General features: G+C 41.7%; 1 protein-coding gene and 1 non-coding gene across 2 annotated transcripts in view; both read left to right on the forward strand.

Annotated features, from left to right (window-relative positions):
* Positions 1-21,975, forward strand: part of DHTKD1 (dehydrogenase E1 and transketolase domain containing 1) — a 50,514-nt gene that overhangs the window by 14,142 nt on the left and 14,397 nt on the right. The window contains exons 2-10 of the mRNA XM_032425863.1: positions 103-258; positions 3,617-3,828; positions 4,645-4,839; positions 7,154-7,423; positions 11,244-11,415; positions 13,086-13,284; positions 14,896-15,208; positions 16,425-16,509; positions 16,989-17,128. Of these exons, the coding sequence (XP_032281754.1) occupies positions 103-258; positions 3,617-3,828; positions 4,645-4,839; positions 7,154-7,423; positions 11,244-11,415; positions 13,086-13,284; positions 14,896-15,208; positions 16,425-16,509; positions 16,989-17,128 (1,742 nt within the window). The remainder of the gene's footprint in view (positions 1-102; positions 259-3,616; positions 3,829-4,644; positions 4,840-7,153; positions 7,424-11,243; positions 11,416-13,085; positions 13,285-14,895; positions 15,209-16,424; positions 16,510-16,988; positions 17,129-21,975) is intronic.
* On the forward strand, positions 1,196-1,302 carry LOC116645695. Its single transcript, XR_004301998.1, has one exon. It is a non-coding gene; the product is annotated as a U6 spliceosomal RNA (small nuclear RNA).

Below are 21,975 nucleotides of genomic sequence, written 5' to 3' on the forward strand. Positions count from 1 at the left end.
CAAAGACTTATTTGAAAAAACTGATTTTTTTTTTTTTTTTTTTTTTTGGTTTGTGGGCATTTCCTAAATTGTTTGTACTGTGTTCTTTCCCCCTTGAATTAGTTGATCATGGCCTTGCCAGGTTGGTGACAGTATACTGTGAACATGGTCATAAAGCTGCCAAAATCAACCCCCTCTTCAGTGGACAAGCCTTGCAGGAGAATGTGCCTGAAATCCAAGCTCTTGTGCAGACCCTGCAGGGACCCTTTAATACCACAGGTAAAGCTCATTGACCCTAGACTGTCCATGTGACAGTTAACTGCCAACATGAGGTAGGGCTCCTTTCTCTGTTCTTGAAGAATCCACATGCCAACTGGAGCTGCGGCTTCCATGGGGTGTGAGTGACAGTGAGGGGCACATTCAAGCACTAAGAGGACCTGTCTTGAGGTTCTAGAATAGTCTTTCAATAGGGCCCATTTCCTCTGAGTTTAAAAACATATTCACCAAAGAAGACATACAAATAGCCAACAGATATATGGAAAGGTATTCAGTATCACTCATCATCAGGGAAATGCAAATCAAAACCACAATGAGATATTATCATCTCACACCTATTAGAACGGCTATTAAAAAGACACCAGATAACAAGTGTTGGTAAGGATGTGGAGAAAAGGGAGCCCTCGTGTACTGTTGGGAATGCAAGTAGGTATAGCTACTGTGGAAAACAATTTAGAGGTTCCCTCAAAAAATTAAAAATAGAATTACCATATGATCCAATAATCTCACTTCTGAGTATTTATCCAAAGGAATTGAAATCAGGATCTTGAAGAGTTATCTGTACTCTCATGTTTATTGTGGCATTATTAGAATAGCCAAAATATGGAAACAACCAAAATGTCCATCATTGGATGAATGAATAAAGAAATGCAGTGGAGGGGCACCTGGCTGGCTCAGTTGGTAGAGCATACAACTCTTGCTCTTGGGGACATGAGTTCAAGCCCCACATTGGGCATAGAGCCAACTTAAAAAAAAAGAAAGAAAATGCAGTTTATGTACAGAATGGAATATTATTCAGCCTTAAAAAAGGAGGAAATCATGCCATTTGGGACAACATGGATGAACCTTGAGGGCATTATGCTAAGTGAAATAAAACCAGTCACAGAAGGACAGATACTGCATGATCCCACTGTATGAGGAATCTAAAGTAGTCAAACTCGTGCTAGCTTCAGCAGCACAGATATTAAAATTGGAATGATATAGAGAGGATTAGCATGGCCCCTGCACAAGAACAGCATGCAAATTCATGAAGCATTCTGTATTTAAGAAAAATAATGAAATAAAATAGTCAAACTCCTCGAACCAGTAGAATAATGGTTCCCAGGGTCTGGGGAGGGGTGGGAAAGGGAAGGTGTGGGTCAAAAGGTACAAAGTTTCAATTATGAAAGATAAGTTCTGAAGATCTTCTATACAACATGGGGCTTATAGTTAACAATACAATTATACAAGTGTATAATTGTATACAAGTATACAATATCATATTGTATACTTAAAACTTTGGTAAGAAAACAGATCTTATGGTCAGTGCTCTTTCCACAAAAGAAAATAAATTATTTCAAAAATGAGTAAAAAAATTCCAAGTCCTGAAATAAAAAAAAAAAGTCAGACTCCCATTATGTGCCATGCACTTTATATCCATTATGTCAATTAATTCTCATACCTACTACCTAAAGAAGTTACTGATAGGAAAACAGACACTCAGAGAACTTAAGCAGCTCATAGCGAGAAAGTGGCAGAGGTAAGGTGACGACCCACATCACCTTCCATTTCTGCAGCCTGAACTTTTTCTGCCTTTTTTCTTGCCCAGCCTGGGAACTTGAAGTTGGGGATGGATAACCCATCAGGATCCTGGGCTCCTACCTCATGTCATATTTTATTTTACTTTTATTTTTATTTTATTTTATTATTTTAATTTTTATTTATTTTTTTTAAATATTTTATTCTTAAGTAATCTCTATACCCACCATGGGGCTCAAACTCCCAGCCCCGAGGTTGAGAGTCACACGCTCTTAGGACTGAGCCAGCCAGGTGCCCCTCATGTCATTTTTTTAAAGTTAATCTTAAGCCAGTGTCAAATTCTGGTACATGCATCAGTTAGTAATGTCTGGTAATTTATTGCAGTGTAATAAACCATTCCAAAATGTAGTGATCTTTAAGGGCACAACAATTTTGTTATCTTTCAGTTCTAGGATTTGATTGGACTCAGCTAGGTAATTCTCAGTTCAGGGTCTCTGAGACAAAAATCTATGCTACTATCATAATTTGAATGGCCCTTCAGGAGTGGAAAAGCTGTTTTAGTGTCATCCCTGTCCCCTTGTTGTACCTTATTCTTGCTGAGTCTACATACAGGTCCCTGATATTGTGTCAAGTCATACGTCCATAACTTTGCATGGAATACCCTTCCATCTACCTGATGAACCTAGGACATTCCTGTTGATTTTTAAGCATTCAACAAGCATTCCCTGTGCTGCGAGGCAGAGCTACCCAGAGCTTTAGCCATTTTAAAGTATACACTTCAGTGACATTAAGTATATCCACAGTGTTGTGCAACCATCAAGTTAGTTTCAGAACATTTTTATCACCCCAAAAGGAAATCTTGTGCCTACTTAGCAGTTACTCCCCATTTTGCCGTCTCCCCAGTCCCTGGCAACCATGAATCTACTTTCCGTGTCTATAGATTTGCCTGTTCTTGACATTCTGTACAAATAAAGTCACACTATGTGGCCTTTTGTGTCTGGCTTTTTTCACTTAGCATAATGTTTCCAAGTTTCACCCATATTGTAACATAAATTGGTACTTAATTCCTTTATGTGGCTGAATAATATTCCATCGTACGGCTACATCACATTTGGTTTATCCTATCAATGGACATTGGGTTATTTCCTATCTCATGTAATCTTAGCAACTCTCCCCTGAGGTGCTTTGACTGTTCCTGTTTTATAGATTAAAATGTGAGGCAGAGAAGCTAAGCAATACACAAAGCGATATCTATAACTTGAATGGTCAGTATCAAAGAGCTGAAGTTTATTGTAAGAAACCATAAGCAGTAATAAAGTAGGTTTGTAGGTTTAGGCAAATGACTGATAATTGATTTGGTGCTGAGCTATTGATATATTACAAACCTTCCCTTGTTTTGACTGAGGGTTGGGTAGATTTCCCTTTACCTTAAAATATTGCTTTGCTATCAATATTAAATCACATTAAGACCAACTGTTCAATGGTAGAATTGCTTTATAGCTATTAATAAGACTTGAACATTTGGAAAGATATTTCAGATAAAGGTAGGACCTCTGATTTCTAGCTATAAAGCAAATGAATGTCAGGTTCCAATTTTTATTTTGAAATTACAATAGAATCAAAATTTGGCATAAAGCAAAGATTTAATTCCCTCTCCTAGTATGACTACTTCATGGCCTTTGACCATATTTCTAGTTTTGCCTTTAGAAAAATCTAGATAGCCATTGATGATGACCCGAGTTATCCAGAACAAAATGCTCTGAATTGAAATATTTTGTATGTTCTATAATTAATGACGTGGTTGATTGCTTTTTAAAATGATCCCTTTGATTCCATTTTGTAGGATTATTGAACATGGGGAAGGAGGAGGCCTCTCTTGAGGAAGTATTGGCCTATCTCAACCAAATCTACTGTGGGCAAATTTCTATTGAAACCTCTCAACTTCAGAGCCAGGAGGAGAAAGACTGGTTTGCCAAGCGATTTGAAGAACTGAAAAAAGAGACTTTTAGCACAGAAGAGCGAAAACACCTGTCAAAACTAATGCTAGAATCTCAGGTATAAAAGTACCAGCTAATATCAATGGAATAGGATGGCTCCTCTTCTATAAAGATAACATAAATATTGAAGAGAGGGAATTAAAGCATTTACTTACCCCATTTATCCCCTTGCCTCAACACAACAGACAATATAACACACACCACTTGGTTCTAAGTAGAAAAAAGTAGATCACCAAACACCAGAGCTACTGGTTCTCCTCCGAGTCAAAATACTTTTTATATATTTGCCTATTCACTCTCTAAAAGACTGCAAAATCCTTAAGATCGTCTCTTTTTATTACCTCGAGTGATCAAAGAAAGCTATGCATGAAAGCTCTTGGTACAAATAAACGGAAGTGAATCTGTCAGGGCTCGGATCAGGCTCCGGCATGTCAAGATGACGAGAAAACGATTCCCAGTCATTTGGATAGTTGGGTGGTTTGCCGCCTTGATGAGATAGTACTGTCGAGCCCGCTACTAAAACTCAGGGGCTAGGAGGGGCGGAATCGAAGGCCCAGCCCTTGCTTTAGAAGAACACATGCCTTTTTTTTCCCCCCAGAGGAATAAATTCTAAGAGGCTTCCTCTGGGGTTGTTATTCTACCACTCACGTTATTTTCTCTGCATTCCCCCTGCTGCCTGGCGTCCTTGGCAAGGCGTTCCTGCCATGCTCCGGACTAGTTAACGCCTGTCTCTGGCGTATGTCGTGAAGGGGCATTGCTGCAGCCACTTGAAATAGTTTAGGGTCTTCCCACAACCCTCATAAACGTGTCTGACTTGGACCTGAGTAGCTGGCTCTCTTCCTGCAACAAATGTGTCTGATGTGATGTTCCACAGGAGTTTGACCACTTTTTGGCCACCAAGTTTGCCACAGTGAAGCGGTATGGGGGCGAAGGAGCCGAAAGCATGATGGGCTTTTTCCACGAGTTGCTGAAAATGTCAGCCTACAGCGGGATAACGGATGTCATTATTGGCATGCCCCACAGAGGGAGGCTTAATTTATTGACAGGCCTTCTGCAGTTCCCTCCAGAGGTAAGATACTTTCTATGATGCACAATTGGCTGTAACAGAATAGAACCGATGGTAATAATTCCTTTTAGAAACCCGAGTAAACATCTGCGCAGTTGGTCCAGGAGGTAGCCTAATGAATTGATGGATAGATCTGGTATTTGGGTTGATTTTCTGTGTCCTTTTATATGGATTCTTTCTTCTCTCAGGGAAGTTAAAGGTTAGTTTGTTTTCTCAAGGATGACGTGAATACATAATTTCTTTTCTTTGAAGCACGCTTTCCTAATTTAATAGAAATCGTTCAAACAAACATTAAGATCTGTGCAATTATTTATAATTTTACCTTCCAAGAAGTCCATTTTACCTTCCATTTATGTGCAGAGTTTATACTTAACATACTGTACTAAAACTAATAATACATTGTTATCCTGGGAGACCACCACATGAGAGGTTTTATAGGTAATTGGATCTTGGTGTTCCTGTTCCGTCCAATTCAGCTGCTCTTTCAGTCTCTCAAAAGACTGGAGAGTTAGGGCTGCAGATTTTATGTCCGGGAATATCAGAGTGACTTGCTATTTAATCAGATCATGGCTGCTATGCGTGGATAAACCTCACTACTGATCTTGGCCAGGAGATTAAAAGTAATTGTAAGTGTTAAAGGGACTGTGAGAGTTAAAGGAGTGAATAGAGCCCATGGAAGGATGCGTTATCCTTAAACCACTAGAAAGTACACATGACGTCATGTCTTGGGGCCAAGCTTTACCACTGTTTCTCATACCTCAGTTTTTCTGATGCGAGAGAGAGATTGATAATCAGCTCTTGAAAGACAAATATTTTCGGGGCGCCTGGGTGGCTCAGTTGTTAAGCGTCTGCCTTCGGCTCAGGTCATGATCCCAGGGTCCTGGGATCGAGCCCCACATCGGGCTCCCTGCTCAGCAGGAAGCCTGCTTCTCCCTCTCCCACTCCCCCTGCTTGTGTTCCCTCTCTCACTGTGTCTCTCTCTGTCAAATAAATAAATAAAATCTTAAAAAAAAAAAAAAAAAAAAGAAAGACAAATATTTTCGAAAAGGCAGACAACAGAATAAAGTGATTGACAGATGGAGGAATGTGCTTAAACACAGGCAGAAATCCCTAAACCAGAAATTGCATTCCTAAAATATTGCAGACAAAAACATGACTCAAAGATGCTGAATTATAAATGATCATATTTGTGAGAAACATGGATGTACCCATACTGTCTAAGTATGTGTGCTCCTATTTGTCGATAGGTCAATAAGAAGCTTTTGGGTCATTCAAACCATTTGGATAAATGAGGATAACATGCTGTTTTTGGTAACTACCTTGACTTGAGACCCGGCTTCATTACTTACTAGCTAAGGACCTTTAACAATTTAGTTAATTTCTCTTGCTTGTGCATTTTAAAAGTGGGTAGTAATGGTTATATCTAGGTAGACTGTGAAAATGAAGTGAAGTCCTTTGAGAATTGGACAGTAGAATTTTTTAGGCATGACTTGAGCTAATCCTGGATGTCATCTTGTGTCTAAATGGGATTATGTTCTATTCTATCATTTTCCTGTCTATCTCTTTTTTTTTAAGATTTTTTTTTTAGATTTTATTTATTTATATATTTATTTGACAGAGAGAGAGCGAGAGAGCACGTGCACAAGCGAGCATAAGCAGGGAGGGGCAGAGGGAGAGGGAGAAGCAGACTCCTGGGATCATGACCTGGGTTGAAGGCAGATGCTTAACCGACTGAGCCACCCAGGTGCCCCAAAGATTTTATTTATTTAATTGAGAGAAAAAGAGAGCATGAACGGGGAGGGGGGAAGGGGCAGAGGCAGGCTCTCCCCTTGAGCAGGGAGCCCGACACGGGGCTCCATCCCAGGACCCTGGGATCATGACCTGAGCTGAAGGCAGATGCTTAACTGACTGAGCGACCCTGGCACCCCCTTCCTGTCTACCTTTAACAAGATTCATAAAAAGTTCTTTTGGAGAATATATTCTAACAGGTGTATTTAAGAAAAATTATTTTGCATATTGCAAGGCAGAGGTAACTTAGTATCTAACATCTTACTATCTTACTATCTACATGTCTAACTAGTCATGTTAGACTCTTCTCAAAGTGTTGGTATTTCATTTGATGGTGAAGATCTCCAAATAGTTCTGTGCATTTAAGCAGTTAGAAGCTTGTGCCTTTCTTTTTAAAGAATGCATGGTGATCATAGTTATACAAGCATGTGTGTCAACTTCTTTCAATTGTATGATTTAAACTAACCACCTCTTCTCTGGTGTCCATTGTGATAAAAGACATTTTCTCTTGTATGTTTATTCATAACAGCTGATGTTCCGTAAAATGAGAGGCTTAAGTGAATTTCCGGAAAATGTTTCGGCCACTGGAGATGTCCTGTCTCACTTGACCTCCTCGGTTGACCTGGACTTCGGCGCGCACCATCCCCTCCACGTGACCATGCTGCCTAACCCCTCACACCTGGAAGCCGTCAACCCCGTGGCCGTGGGGAAGACTCGAGGAAGGCAGCAGTCTAGACAGGACGGGGACTACTCTCCAGACAGTTCGGCTCAGCCTGGGGACAAAGTCATTTGCTTACAGGTACTTGTAGCTTCAGGAAGGGAGGCCGGAGGCTGAGGAGAGCAGGAGGAAGGGAAGGGAGATGGTAGACGTTCAAGATGAAATTGAGATTAACTTTTGGGAAAAGAAGATTCCGGGCTTGTTTTTAAAATTAATAGCAGGTATGAGGTCTAGTCTCAAGGCAACTGACTTTTTAGACTGAGGTTTCACTGTGTTTTTGTTTTTTTTTTTTTTGAAGAACCACTTTAAACATTTTTAAAATTTAAATTCAATTAATATATAATGTATTATTGGTTTCAGAGGTACAGGTCTGTGATTCGTCAGTCTTATATAACACCCAGTGCTCATTATACATGCCCTCCTTCATGCCCATCACCCAGTTACCCCATCCCCTGACCCCCTCCCCTCCAGCAACCCTCTGTTTGTTTCCTATGCTTAAGAGTCTCTTATGGTTTGTCTTATGTTTTTCTTTCTTGAGTTGTGCGTGTTATTTAAGGGAGTATCGACTGGTATCCCTGATGCTTTTCAGAGGACAGATGTCATTACTTTTAGGAAACTACGTGGTATCCGTATATCTAACAAGGCTTGCTTGTTTTACAGTAAAGGTCTTGGGGTGCCTGGGTGGCTCAGTCAGTTAAGCATCCGAGTCTTGGTCTCAGCTCAGGTCTTGATCTCAGAGTTGTAAGTTCAAGCCCCGCGTTGGGCTCCATGCTGGGTGTAGAGCCTACTTAAAAAATAATAATGAAATAAAATAAAGGTCTTTGGCATTAAGGCAGCCAATACTAATTATGAGCGTGGTTCTTGCTTCCTTTACCCACCCCCACCTCCACCCCCAGTCACCCCCAGTCACCCCAGTCACCCCCAGTTTTGGTAACCCAACAGCCTAGAGGTTTGGACTGTGGGTCACATTTTTTTTTCTACGAGTATTCATTTAAATATGAACTTTTAACTACTGGGCAGTATATAATTCTGGATATCAGTAACTGGTCTTTAAACCCCACAGGAATAGGTAAATCTGTAAGGCAGGAGAATATTTGGCTACTTATCCGAATAACAACTGTATCTTATTATCGCATGTTAATTTCTCATGGGCCAGAAACTTGTAGTAAGTAAATTGGGGGTAGCAGCATTGCCTTTGACTACACTATGGTATTTTGAAATGGAAATGTTACATTGTTAGCCATTCTCTTTACCTTTCACTTGACTTAATTCATGATACTCTAAAATATTTCTATCATTCACGTTTGCCCAGTGCATGAAGCAGGTCTTCACATGGACTCCAGAAGTAAGAGGTGAAAATGGCATTTTCTTTAAAGTGATGAGAAACTGACTGCCCTCTTTTGTCTACTTTGTGTTCCAAAATTATTTTGCCCTGCTGTGTCTGTACGTGTCTTGCCTTGTTCAAGGATATAATTCTAATTTCTTCTGGGAACTCTAAATTTGGAGCCTATAATATCATGGTGGGTGAGATTCTGGATGCTACTTTTTCTGCCTGTCTTCTGTTTATCTGGGTCCGGAACCTGGTGAAGGTAGATTGTCCTTTGTGACGGGTACGTCTGTCTAACCCCCTGGCCGTGTTTGGCTGAGTAGCTCCCACCTCACTCAGCATTTGTTTGTGCTTCTGGACCCTTACTCCCAAAAAGCTTTATGGGGCATAGTGGAGTGGTTTCTCTTGTGATTTAAGAAGAAAATAAAATTAGCAAATGGCACATGTGTGCTTTCGTGCCAAGAATCCAAAGACCATGATAAAACGATGCAGGTTATGAGCAGATGTTATGTTCTTTTTTTGACAAATTTTTGTTTGAGTATAGTTGACGCCAGATGTTATGCTCTTTTTTTTTAGAGAGGGAGAGAGGGAGGGGGCAGGGAGGGACGGAAAGGGAGGGTGAGAGAGAGAATCTTAAGCAGGTTCCACCCCCAGCGCTGGGCATGGAGCCCGGTGGGGTCTCCGTTCCACAACCCTGAGATCATGACCTGAGCCGAAATCAAGAGTCAGATGCTTATCAGACTGGGCCACCCAGGTGCCCCCCTCCCCCAGATGGTATGTTCTTATCAATGCCTCTACTGTAACATTTTTGTAAAGGAGCAGAAGAGGCACAAATCCCTCCCTCTTCCTTGCTTTACTGACTCCTCTTACACCACTATCCCTCAGAAATCCCATCATCAAGGAGGAGCGTTCAGATGCCCAGAGCCCCTGGACCTGGTGGCTAAGGGTTGGACTTTACAGTGTAATGTGGTGCAGAAAAGACAAAGACTTGAGTTCAAATCCTGCCTTTGCTGCTTTCTGGCTTGGTGTGCTTGGTTCTGTTACTTGTGTTCTCTGAATATCATAGGTAAATGGGAGTATATTACATTCCTCATAGCGTTCTGAGAATTAAATGAGAGCATGTACATAATAAGTTCCTTGATCCAGGAGAAAGGCTTGGAGGGGTAGAGAAATACATAGAAAAAAACCCAGAGGTACCATAGAAGGCCCAGTGTCTACTCCAGTGTGAAATATGCACTCTTGGTGAACCTTGGTTTTCTCATCTGTAAAAAGGACAGTAGTGACTTCCTTATCTGCACCTCCCCCCCCCCCCCGTTGAGTGGATTAACGCTGTGGAGATAATGTGAGGGTATTTGTTATTACTAGGTGTAGATACTCCAAAATGGGAGTCATCTCTATAGACCCTAGCCAAGGGAAGGTGTGGCCTGGAAATGTTGCTTATGCAAAGGAGTGCTTCCTTTCTTAGCCAAAATATTCTATTTACATAAAAAAAAGACTATTTTAAGGACATTTTTAATGTCCTTTAAAAAAATCTACTTCCAAGTATTCTTTCTTCACTTCTATTTAGGTCTTTTACTTCTGTTATTTTTAGAGTTCCAATGGTCACACTGTTAGGGCATCTCAGATCATTTTATTTTTTACTCCGGCATTTTGACTGTTTCTGATATTAGCCTTTTATTTAATTTATTTTTTACTGCAATATATTTAACAATAATGTTACATAAGTTTAAGGGGTATAATATGTTGATTTGACAGGTAATCTCCTTTTAGCCTGAAGTCAGTAGAACTCATGTCTTCTAAGATTTTCTAAGATCTACAATTCCCTCATTATTTGCTTTCAACTTTTCTAAAAGAGATTTCACTTTTTCTCTATCACTTCCCGTCTGTCAGGTTTTGTGATGATGTTGTGATCTAACAGACTTCAAATGGAAGAATAGCACATTTCAGACGTTGTATGGTATTATTTTGTTGGTTCCTCAAAGCATCCTTTCACCCACTTGTGAGAACCCCCCCCCCCCCCCGCCCACCCTGCCTCCTTCTTTGCAGTCACATCACCCTCCTTTATGTTTACAGCGGTGGCCAACACACCCAGTGGGGATCAGGGGATGCAAGCTGCACACGGACTCTTTTCAGGGGCAGGATGACTGGGGAAGAGAGAAGGTTCAAAGCTGTGCACTGTTCCTCATGTCTTGCAGGCTGTTTTTGTGAAACCTGTGCTGGAGCTGATTTTCCTTCTATACCTCCAATAGCCCTTCCTTCTGTGGTGCTGCTGTTTGTTCTAGAATGTTGATGGGTATATTAGAAATGATGGGTGTGAGTGATAATGTGGGGGTGGGTAGAATGGATCAGCTGGTGGTGGCCACAAGAGGAAAAGGGCTTTGAAACCTGCTTGAGATCAGCCTAACCTTCTAGAAAATCCTGTACAGAACCAGCAGAGTTTTGGGAGGGCAGAGGAGCAGTGAGAGTGTGGTTGTTTTTATTCCGTTTATTATTTGAAAACAATTTATTCCAATTAGAAACATAAATTTCTACACCCCTTATGTTCATTTTCTCATTTTCTCCTCCATGATTTAGGTTCACGGTGATGCATCTTTCTGTGGTCAGGGGATTGTTCCTGAAACATTTACGCTGTCTAATCTCCCACATTTCAGAATTGGTGGGAGTGTCCATCTCATTGTCAATAACCAGCTGGGTTACACCACTCCTGCGGAAAGAGGAAGGTCTTCCTTATACTGCAGTGATATCGGTACGTGACACAGGGAGGCGGCCCTAGAGAAACATCTAGTTCACTTGGAAGAGTGAATCTCGCTGGTTATCCCATTTTAAATTTTGGATCGGATATGGTCAGTAGTTACCAACAGTGTTATTAATATTCCTTTAAAAGTCTTGAGTGTGGGGGCACCTGGGTGGCTCAGTCGTTAAGCGTCAGCCTTCGGCTCAGGTCATGACCCTGGGGTCCTGGGATCGAGCCCCGCATCAGGCTCCCTGCTCAGCAGGAAGCCTGCTTCTCCCTCTCCCACTCCCCCTGCTTGTGTTCCTGCTCTTGTTATCTCTCTCTCTGTCAAATAAATAAATAAGATCTTAAAAAAAAAAAAAGTCTGAGTGTGATCTTTGAATCCAAGGAAGTAAGACAAGAGCAGAACTGAGAGTGTGCCATCTCAAATTGTCCAAGTATCCAGTTGAATGATCTGGTGAAAACCAAAGATCAATGTAGTTGGTAGAACACCAGGGTACTCGTCTTAGGAGATTCAGACCTGGCGTACCCAAAACCCTAGTCAAGAAGGATATATTCAATCAGTGAATTTGGCTAGGTGGTCTTGGTTAGAAATCAGATGTGAGGAAGCAAAGTTGACTCATTTTACCCTGGAAATTGGGCAGAATTAAGAGAAAGGCAGGGCTTTTTTACCCATCATCCAGTTCATGAGTTACAAAAACTGTTAGGTGGTAGGAATTATTCCGTTTTTGCACCCAGACCCTGGCCTGGATGCCTTTTGGGGCTATCTGTGTGAATTTTCTTTTAAAGTTCATTTATTCTTTTTTTTTTTTTTAAGATTTTATTTATTTATTTATTTGACAGAGAGAGACACAGTGAGAGAGGGAACACAAGCAGGGGCAGAGGGAGAGGGAGAAGCCGACTTCCCACAGAGCAGGGAGCCCGATGTGGGGCTCGATCCCAGGACCCTGGGATCATGACCCGAGCTGAAGGCAGACGCTTAACAACTGAGCCACCCAGGCACCCCTAAAGTTCATTTATTCTTTTTTTTTTTTTTTTAAAGATTTTATTTATTTATTTGACAGAGAGAGAAACAGCGAGAGAGGGAACACAAGCAGGGGGAGTGGGAGAGGGAGAAGCAGGCTTCCCGCCGAGCAGGGAGCCCGATGTGGGGCTCGATCCCAGGACCCTGGGATCCTGACCTGAGCCGAAGGCAGACGCTTAACGACTGAGCCACCCAGGCACCCCAAGTTCATTTATTCTTAAGTAATCTCTATACCCAGTGTGAGGCTCGAACTCAGGACCCCAAGATCAAGAGTCCCTTGCTCCTCCGACTGAGCCAGCCAGAGGTCCCTATGAATTTTTTGTGATTAGTTTGATAGAGATACTGGGAACACATTCTAGGACTTCTCTTTGTTAACTCATGTAATCTTTACAACATTGCTAAGAGGTAGGAGCTATTATCTCAGTTTTATAGATAAGAAGACTGAGATTTATAACTTTACCAAGGTCACAGAGTAAGTTGCAGAGCTGAGACATGACCCCTTTCCTGTCAGCTGGACTCCAAAGTATGGGTTCTTAACAAACCAGCCAAATCACCTCTGAGTATGTGGGCTGCCTCCCCACACAGGCAACAGGACTTGGAGGTGGGCTAATGTCGTTTGGGGATAGCGGGCTGGTTTCATGTGTCTTCTCTGTTTCAGGGAAGCTTGTGGGCTGCGCCATCATCCACGTCAATGGAGACAGCCCAGAGGAAGTGGTCCGTGCCACACAGCTGGCTTTTGAATACCAGCGCCATTTCCGGAAGGATGTGATTGTCGATTTGTTATGCTACAGGCAGTGGGGCCACAACGAGCTGGACGAGCCCTTCTTCACCAACCCAGTCATGTACAAAATCATCAGGTACAATTTTAAACCTCCTTTGAAGATCCCCTCGTCCCCATAGTGCTCACATTATTTTTACTATTTTTATTAGACACTCTGAGGTAGGGTGACCAACTCCCTGGGTTGCCGGGTACACAGAACTTCCCAGTGCTAAAACTGGAACAGTCCTGAGCAAACTGGGATGGTCACCCTATGGGTCCCAGGAAAGCTCCCCATATTCTTCAAACTCTACTCGTTTGCTCATTGAATAAACAAAGGCAATTTACCAACCCCACTTGGCAGATGGGAAACTGAAGTAGGAGGACCTGGGCAGAGCCTGTAGCCTGAAGCTACTTAGTATACCATCGACAGGACCAGAAGCAGATCCTCCATGATTCACTTGGTGCCTCGGCAAGAGGTAATATGATGGATTGTAAGGAATCTTGAGAACCATGCCATCCAATATGGAGGCCACTACCGTACGTGGCTACTGAACACTTGAAATGTGGCCAGTCCTGCTGGAGAGGGGCTGTAAGTGTAATATACACACCAGATTCCAAAGACTTCATCTGACAAGAAAAATGTGAACTATCTCAATAGTTATTTTTATGTTGATAAAGTATTGAAGTGACCATATTCTGCATATATTGGGTTAAATAAATACGTTATTAAAATTAATTCCACCTATTTTTTTTAAGCCTTTTCTAATGTGACCACTAAGAAATTTTTAATTACACATTGGCTCATACTACATTTCTGCTGGACAGCACTGGGATAGAAGATTAATGTGACAGAGAGGAACGTGTTACCTTGGAATTTTTTTTTTTTTGATACTAGAGAGTACAACAGAGCCCCTTCCCCACTTTATTTCTTCATAGGTATAAATCAAAGCAGAGGAATAAATTGAGTGACATTTTACAGGTCTTTCTGGTCATAGGTAGCAGACTGCTCTTGGAAGAACAAGTCTGGGTTCTCTGTTTAGCTTTGAATTTAGCTGCTGAGTGGCTTGGTGTGGCTCAGGGCCCCATTAAAAAAAATCTATCTGGTCTACCTCTCACTTTTGTCAGGACTAAATACGATAAAGTATGTGAGCAAACTTTGTAGTTTAAAGTACTATGTGAACATAGAGTGGCATTATTACTGTTGTAAAACTGAGATACTGATTATTATAGTTACTGGATTATTAAAGCCACCGGAAACAGATGTTGGTGACGTTGAGTTCAATACTTTTTGAAATAAAGGGGTAGACAGTGTAGATCAGTCTTATAAGTAACTGTCCAGAATGTACCAATTCATAGAGAAACTCTACTAATTATTTCTACCTTGATGTAGCTGAAAGCTTATAAAGAGGAATTTGTTTTTTTCTTGCTTACTTGCAAGAGGTTGTTACTCGCCATTGCCTTAAACAAAAAATAAGGTATTGGAGTGAAAGTTACATAACATAAAATGGATCATTTTACAGTGAACAATTCAGAGGCATCTAGTACACTCAACAATGTTGTGCAACCACCCCCGCTGTCTAGTTCCAGAACGTGCCCTGTGTGCCTTCTTATGGTGATGATGCTCTGTGATACCTTTGACAATGACTGTGTCTGTCATTCTTCACTTGTTGCAAATCAGATGGACTTTTCTCCCCTGTTTCCTGGACAGAGCCCGAAAGAGCATCCCGGACACCTATGCAGAGCACCTGATTGCCAATGGACTCATGACCCAGGAAGAGGTGTCGGAAATCAAATCCTCCTACTACTCGAAGTTAAATAACCATTTAACCAACATGGCACACTATAGCCCCCCGGCCACCAACCTGCAGGCCCACTGGCAGGGCCTGGTCCAGCCGCCAGCCTGCATTAGCACCTGGGACACGGGTGTGCCCCTCGACCTCCTGCGGTTTATTGGCGGGAAGTCCGTGGAGGTGCCAGAGGACCTCCAGATGCACAGTCACCTTCTGAAGATGTACGTTCAGGTAGGGAGCCTTACGATTTCCAGTGACTGTTTATCTCGTGTAGCAAAGAAATCGGCACTGATCTGGTCTTTTCGGTTGGCTAACGAATTTGAGAGTTACTGATTGTGGGTCGCCAGGTTCTGGGAGCCGATCCTGGTGATGTTTTGGTACTGATAGTCACTGAACTCCGATTTGTCCCCTTCTCCTTTTTTCTTTCTTCTTCCCTTCCTACACACACGTGGTTTGGTCCTGAGAGTCATTGCAGATTTGGTCTACTTCTCATTTCCCTCCATTTATTTATTTATTCGTACATGTTTAATACATCACATGCATGTGGACTGCGTGCCCATTATCATAGATATGGCGGCACAGGAATGCTGTTTTGATTTTTCTGACCAGTGAGCAGAAAACACTTTCATTTTGGGGGGTAGCTTAAATAAAAATGAATAAAAGTCAACACGCATACCCCAAAGGCGACCGTTTAGACCCTTACGCAGGTCTCAGTTTTACATATTGTCTCAGGTTAAATACAGATTGAAGTCCTGGTTTGCCTGCGCCTTGGAGTTTCCTAGAATGTGGGACTCTCCGTGCTGAAAGTGGGGGAGCAAGGAGCCAAAGGCCTTCGCCTTTCTTAAACTTGAATGGAGGCACTGTCCTCTGGATGATTTTTGTAATGCTAACTTCCTTTTCAGGTTACTATTGTCTGTAAAGAGACTTTATTTTTTAAGATTTATTTATTTGAGGTGGGAGGGGAGGGGAAGAGGGAGAGAATGTCCAAGCAGACTCCCGCTGAGCAGGGAGCCCCTCGAGGGGCTCGATCTCATGACCCATGAGATCATGGCCTGAGCCAAATCCAAAGGTTGGATGCTTAACCGACTGAGCCACCCAGGCGCCCCAGGCATAGAGACTCTTAAAACAATCTTAAAACAATCTATGTACTTACCATCCATCTGAAGAATTCAAATATTAGACATAGTTTCCCTCGTGCCCTCCCTGGCACCATCTCCTCTCCTTCATGCACAGGTTAACCATTAACCCCAGCGCCTGCTTGTTTTGCCTGGTTGAAAACCTAGAACTGCTATCATCCTCTTACGTTTCCTTCTGCACTTTCTCTTTTACTTAACATTGTGCTTTTGATACTTACTGTTGTTGCATTACATTTTTTGGACTCAGTGTGAAAAAGGGGGTAGACTCTTAAAAGTGTCTTTTTTTTTTCCTCCCCTTCCATTTTTTGCAGTCCAGACTGGAGAAAGTGATGGATGGAACAAAGTTAGACTGGGCCACGGCAGAAGCTCTTGCCTTGGGTTCATTACTTGCTCAGGGTAAGAAGTTTCTGGTTAGCTGCCCAGCTGGTAGGGAGTGCTTTGTATGACATTTGTTATATGTGACCCCTGAGGTTTTGAATTAGAAGTATCTCCTGTCATTTTCATCGACTAGAGAGGTTCTAAACTTTTCGACAATATAATTCGATCTTAGTATAAGTCATGTTGGTAACCTTAATCAGAGAATAAATGACAGAACGTTTCTTGCTGGGAAACCAAAGGGCTCTGTGCTGGATGAGTTGGAAAGATATTTTCCTCTAAAGATTGTAGAGTGGATGATGACTCTCCACTCTTGTATATTCTCACCTTACACAGACTTTTGAATATAGGAGAGGTTTATTTTAATAAGGATAATCTCTTTGCTAAGGAAAATCTCAGGATGAGCTGATGTGTAAGAATTCAGAGTCACCATGCCTTGTTAATACTTAAGTTATTCATGGGAATCTGGATTTTTCTTTTTTCCTACCTGTTTGCTTAAGGTTTTGATGTGCGTCTGAGTGGGCAAGATGTTGGCCGTGGAACTTTTAGTCAGAGGCACGCAATGGTTGTTTGCCAGAAGACCGATGACACCTATATCCCTCTGAACCATATGGACCCTAATCAGAAGGGGTTTCTAGAGGTAGGATGTCTTTTTAATTTATTGTAAAACCCAGGTGCCGATAATTATAGTTACAGGATTCTTAAAGCAACTAGAAGCAGATGTTAGCAACTTTGAGTTCAATTTTTTTTAAATTAGTATAATTAACATGGTGTTATATTAGTTTCAGATATACAATATAGTGATTCAACATTTCCATACATCACCTGGTGCTCATCTAGATAAGTGTACTCTTAATCCCTTCATGTATTTCACCCATCCCCCCATCCCTCCATCCCTCCATCCCCCCATCCACCTATCCACCTCCCCTCTGGTCATGACCAGTTTGTTCTCTGAGTCTGGGTTTTTTGTCTCTTTTTCTTTTCATTCATTTTGTTCATTTCTTAAATTCCATACATGAGTGAAGTCATATGGTATTTATCTTTTTCTGACTGACTTATTTCACCTAGCATTATACCCTCTAGATATTACTCAGCCATAAAAAAAAATGAAATCTTGCCATTAGCAACATGGGTTCAATCCTTTTTGAAATAAAGGGTGCTGAATGGGTGGAGAATGGAGGTCTATACACTTGGGATAGAAGGAGCATACTAGTGAGTAGACTAGAGCTGTTTTACTCCAGCTACTTATCTGTAGTCTTGTAAATGTCCAAAGGATGTTCATTTTGTCAATCCAAAAGTGACGTTGTAATCTGTGTGTTGCTGAATTCATTAAAGGAAGCCAAAGATGTGGATAATAAGTCAACATTTCTTGCCTATTAAAAAAAATAAAAAAGCCCTAGAGCACTTGGTTGGCTCAGTCAGTAGAGCGTGAAACTCTTGATCTTTGGGTCATGTGTTCAAGCACCATAGTGGGCATAGAGCTTATTTTTTAAAAAATGCCCAGCTTTCTCAAGGTTACCTTATTTTCTAAGGTTTAGTGGGCTTGACAAATGTATCTATTACCATATACTTCTATGTGCTAGTCACTGAGCTCTACTCATTAGAGTCAAAGGCAGGGGCTGGGTCTTTTCATTTTTCTCTCTCTAATAGCTAGCGTAGTGCTGGGCACATGATGTTTGTTAAATTAACCTACAAGGTATGCTTAGTGTCATGTAATCTTTCTTCCTATTCTAGTCATTTGTTTGAGTATAATCTTGAGTTTACTGATACTCAATATTTAAAAAAATTAGCTTGTCAGAAGCAAGATTCCAGAACAATTACTTAAAAGGACATGAAGCTCATCTTTTCTTTACATTAGTCTGAAATCTACCCCGGATCAAGTCAGATTGGGGATCTAGATACTGAAATGTGAAGTATCCTGCCACCCCCATGTCCTTCTCTGAATTGTGACTTGATACATAGTATCAGTTCATTTTGACTATTACTATTTAGAAAGCCCCAAGTAAATGCTTTGCATCTATTAAGAGGATGCTGTCAAAGATTTCATTAATTATCTAATAGCATGTCCTTTATATGAAGACCCTGGGAGGAACTCCTTGCTCGTGGTCCTGAGAGTGGTTGCAGCTCACTGAGCAGTGGTTTGTCTTGTATATGCACTGTGAGTTCTGCAACCGTGTGGCATTCCGCAGTCAGCACTGGCTCCCAGGAAGGGGTGAAGGCCATGGTAGCCTTGGTGTCTGTAGGTCACCAGGTTGTCTGTCCCCTCTGTTCTGTGTCTCAGTCTTTATCTTTTTTCTCTCTACTTACATTTACATTATCACATTGTATATTATATGTATATCATGAGCCACCTCAAGTGCATTTGGGAATAAATAAAAGCATTAATAAATCTAAGACATGAAGGTAGATATGCATATACAAGTGTATAAAGTACATTGAATGTATAGGTGAAGGTGCAGCAAGTCTACTTGGGAAATCAGGAGAAGCTTGGGAGAGGAAGCCAAATTTGAGCTGGGGCTGGAGGGACATGAGGAGTTGCCTAGTCTGATGCATGCAGGGAGGACATTCCAGGTGGGCACAATCGTACACAAAAAACCTGTGAAGTGAGAGGACAGGAACTCCAAATAGCTTCATGTGACTGGAGATTCAGCTGCAAAGTGGGTACAGGGGCAAGGAAGAGGAGACTGGCCAGACTCCCCACATTGTGAAAGACTTGGAATGTAACGGAAGCTGGAAACCTTGGAGGAATTTTGAACAGGTGATCAGGTTTTTGTATCAGAAAGAGCCCTCCTGATGGTATTTGGGAAGCTGAAGATGGATGAGAATTTTGGACAGTTTCTCTGTCCCAGCTTTACTGAGGTAAGGACAATTTCTAAGGAGGCTTCTCAGTTGTCTAGGCAGAAAATCGCAGGGACCTGAATTAGGGCAGTAGCAGTGCAGACGGAATATGGGGCCAGATTTGAGAAGAGCTATAGGACTTAGTGGTAGATGTAGGGAGTGGAGAAGAAAGACTAGTCTTGCTTATCTCCTGCTTCCTGACTCGGACATTTGCTATATGATGATGGCATTCACCGAAATATAGAGTAAAGAGAGGGAACGGGTTTGGTAAGGAAAGATGATGGATTCAGTTTTGGACATTTGCCTTTGAGGTGGCTGAAGAACATAGAAGTTTTTGTCCATTACAGAAAGGCAATTAGATACTTATGTCTGGAGTTAAGGAATCTAGTCTTTAGATACACGTTTGGACATCATCAGGGTGTAGAAATGTTTGAAACCACAGGGTGGGATTATCTCCCTGGAAGAGAGCAGAACAGGAAGAGGGCCAAGGGATAGGGCCTTGGGAAAAACAGTTTTTAAGGTGCTGGCAGAGGAAAAGTATTTCCCAAAAGAGCATTCAGAAAGGCAGGAGGAGAACTGGGAGTCTCTGTGTCATGAACTGAAGGAGGGAGAAGTCATAGATGAGAAAGAACAGCATGGCCATTGGATTTAGCAACTGGAAGGTCGAGGGTCGACCTCACATAGAGCTGTTTTCATGGAGTGGTGAGAACAGAAGCTGGATTGCACTAGCTTGATGGGTAAACAGGGTTACAGAACTGGAGACAAGTGGATTAGATAATTCTTCTAGAAGCTTAACTGTGAAAGGAAGCTACAGCTGTAGAGCATGGGTCAGGGGAATGTTTCTCGTTGCATTTTTGAGCTATTGATTTCTATCTGCTGTGAGGGGAAAGCCAGTGAGGAGGGGTTCAGGAAACAGGCATTAGGTGATGAAGCTTGTGAAGAAGCAGAAAGGAAGAATGGATTTAGAACATGGGTGGGTATGTCAGCTTCAGGTAGGAAGACAGATGAGGAGGTGAGGACAGACAGAAGGTGTGGGTACCAGTCTAAACCCCATTTACAATGCACTCGGGAATCTGAGAAATGTAGCTGTCTTCTAAAATTAATGTAACATACAGATTATAACTGAAATCAAAAGAGAAATCAGAAAAGACAAATTACACACAATCCTAACCATGGTAATAAATCATCTATTTTTATTTTTCTATATTGTCACTGAGTAACTTAACCATATAAATCACAAATTTTTATACTTGTAGTCATAGTGGAGATGTAGTTTTTTCACAGAGTTTTTTGTTTGTTTTGTTTTGTTTTGTTTTTAGAGAGATAGTGTGCACATCTGCCCTCTCAGGGTGAGGGGCAGAGGGAGAGGGACAGAGAGAATCTCAAGCAGACTCCCTGTTAGGCGTGGAGCCCGACCCGGGGCTAGATCTTACGACCCTGAGATCATGACCTGAGCTGAAACCAAGAGTAGGACGCTTAACTGACTGAGCCTCCTAGGCACCTCAAGAGTTCTTTTATAAATAAAAGATTTATTGAGATACAACGTTTTGAATTCAGTCTTTCAATGTATACAATTCAGTGGTTTTTAGTATATTCACAGAGTTGTGCAAATATCACCACTATCTAGTCTCGGAACATTTTCATCACCCCCAGAAAGAAATCCCATACCCGGTAGGAGTCTCCCCATTCCTTCCTCCACTCTGCCGCTGACAACCGTTAATCTACTTTCTCTTTCTATTGATTTGCCTATTTTGGACTTTTCGTATAGATAGAATCGTATAAATAAGCAGCCTTTTGTGACTGGCTTCTTTCTCTTAGCATCATGTTTTCAGGGCTCATCCAAGTGGTATCCTGTGTCACTCCCTCATTCCTTTTTATTGCCAACTAATATTCTATAAATACATGACTTACAAATATCTTTTCGAAACATTTTGAAACAAAGACGAAATGACAAAAAAGTTCGATGTACAATACAAAAGGAACTCTTTCTCCTTCTGAAACATTTGAGACACCAAGTTGGAAATACTAGGTTGCTCACCTCCTGCCCTGAATGCATGTTTCCGCAAACAAGGACCTTTTCCTCCACCACGCAGTACAACCATCCACGTCAGGAAATGAACCTTGAAATGTGACTACCATCTCATCCTCCAACCCCATTCAGAATCATGTTGTGTTTATTTCTATTTATTTTTTATTTTATCTTTTTTTTAAAGATTTTTTTTTTAAAGATTTTATTTATTTATTTGACAGAGAGAGACACAGCGAGAGAGGGAACACAAGCAGGGGGAGTGGGAGAGGGAGAAGCAGGCTTCCCGCAGAGCAGGGAGCCCGATGTGGGGCTCGATCCCAGGACCCTGGGATCATGACCTGAGCCGAAGGCAGACGTTTAATGACTGAGCCACCCAGATGCCCCTCTTTTTTTTTTTTTTTTGATTGAAGTAGAGTGACACACAATGTTGTATTAGTTTCAGGTGTACAACACCATGATGTGCTCACAAGTCTAGCTACCATCTGTCACCTTACGCTGTTCCACTACCATTGACAATATTCCCTGTGCTGTACCTTTCACCCCGTGACTTATTCATTCCATCACTGGAAGCCTGGACTTCCCAGTCTCTCTTCCATCCACTTTGCCCATCCCCCCCCCCC

The sequence above is a fragment of the Phoca vitulina genome, unplaced genomic scaffold (genome assembly GCF_004348235.1).
Source record: "Phoca vitulina isolate PV1807 unplaced genomic scaffold, GSC_HSeal_1.0 scaffold33, whole genome shotgun sequence".
In the NCBI taxonomy this organism is placed as follows: domain Eukaryota; kingdom Metazoa; phylum Chordata; class Mammalia; order Carnivora; family Phocidae; genus Phoca; species Phoca vitulina.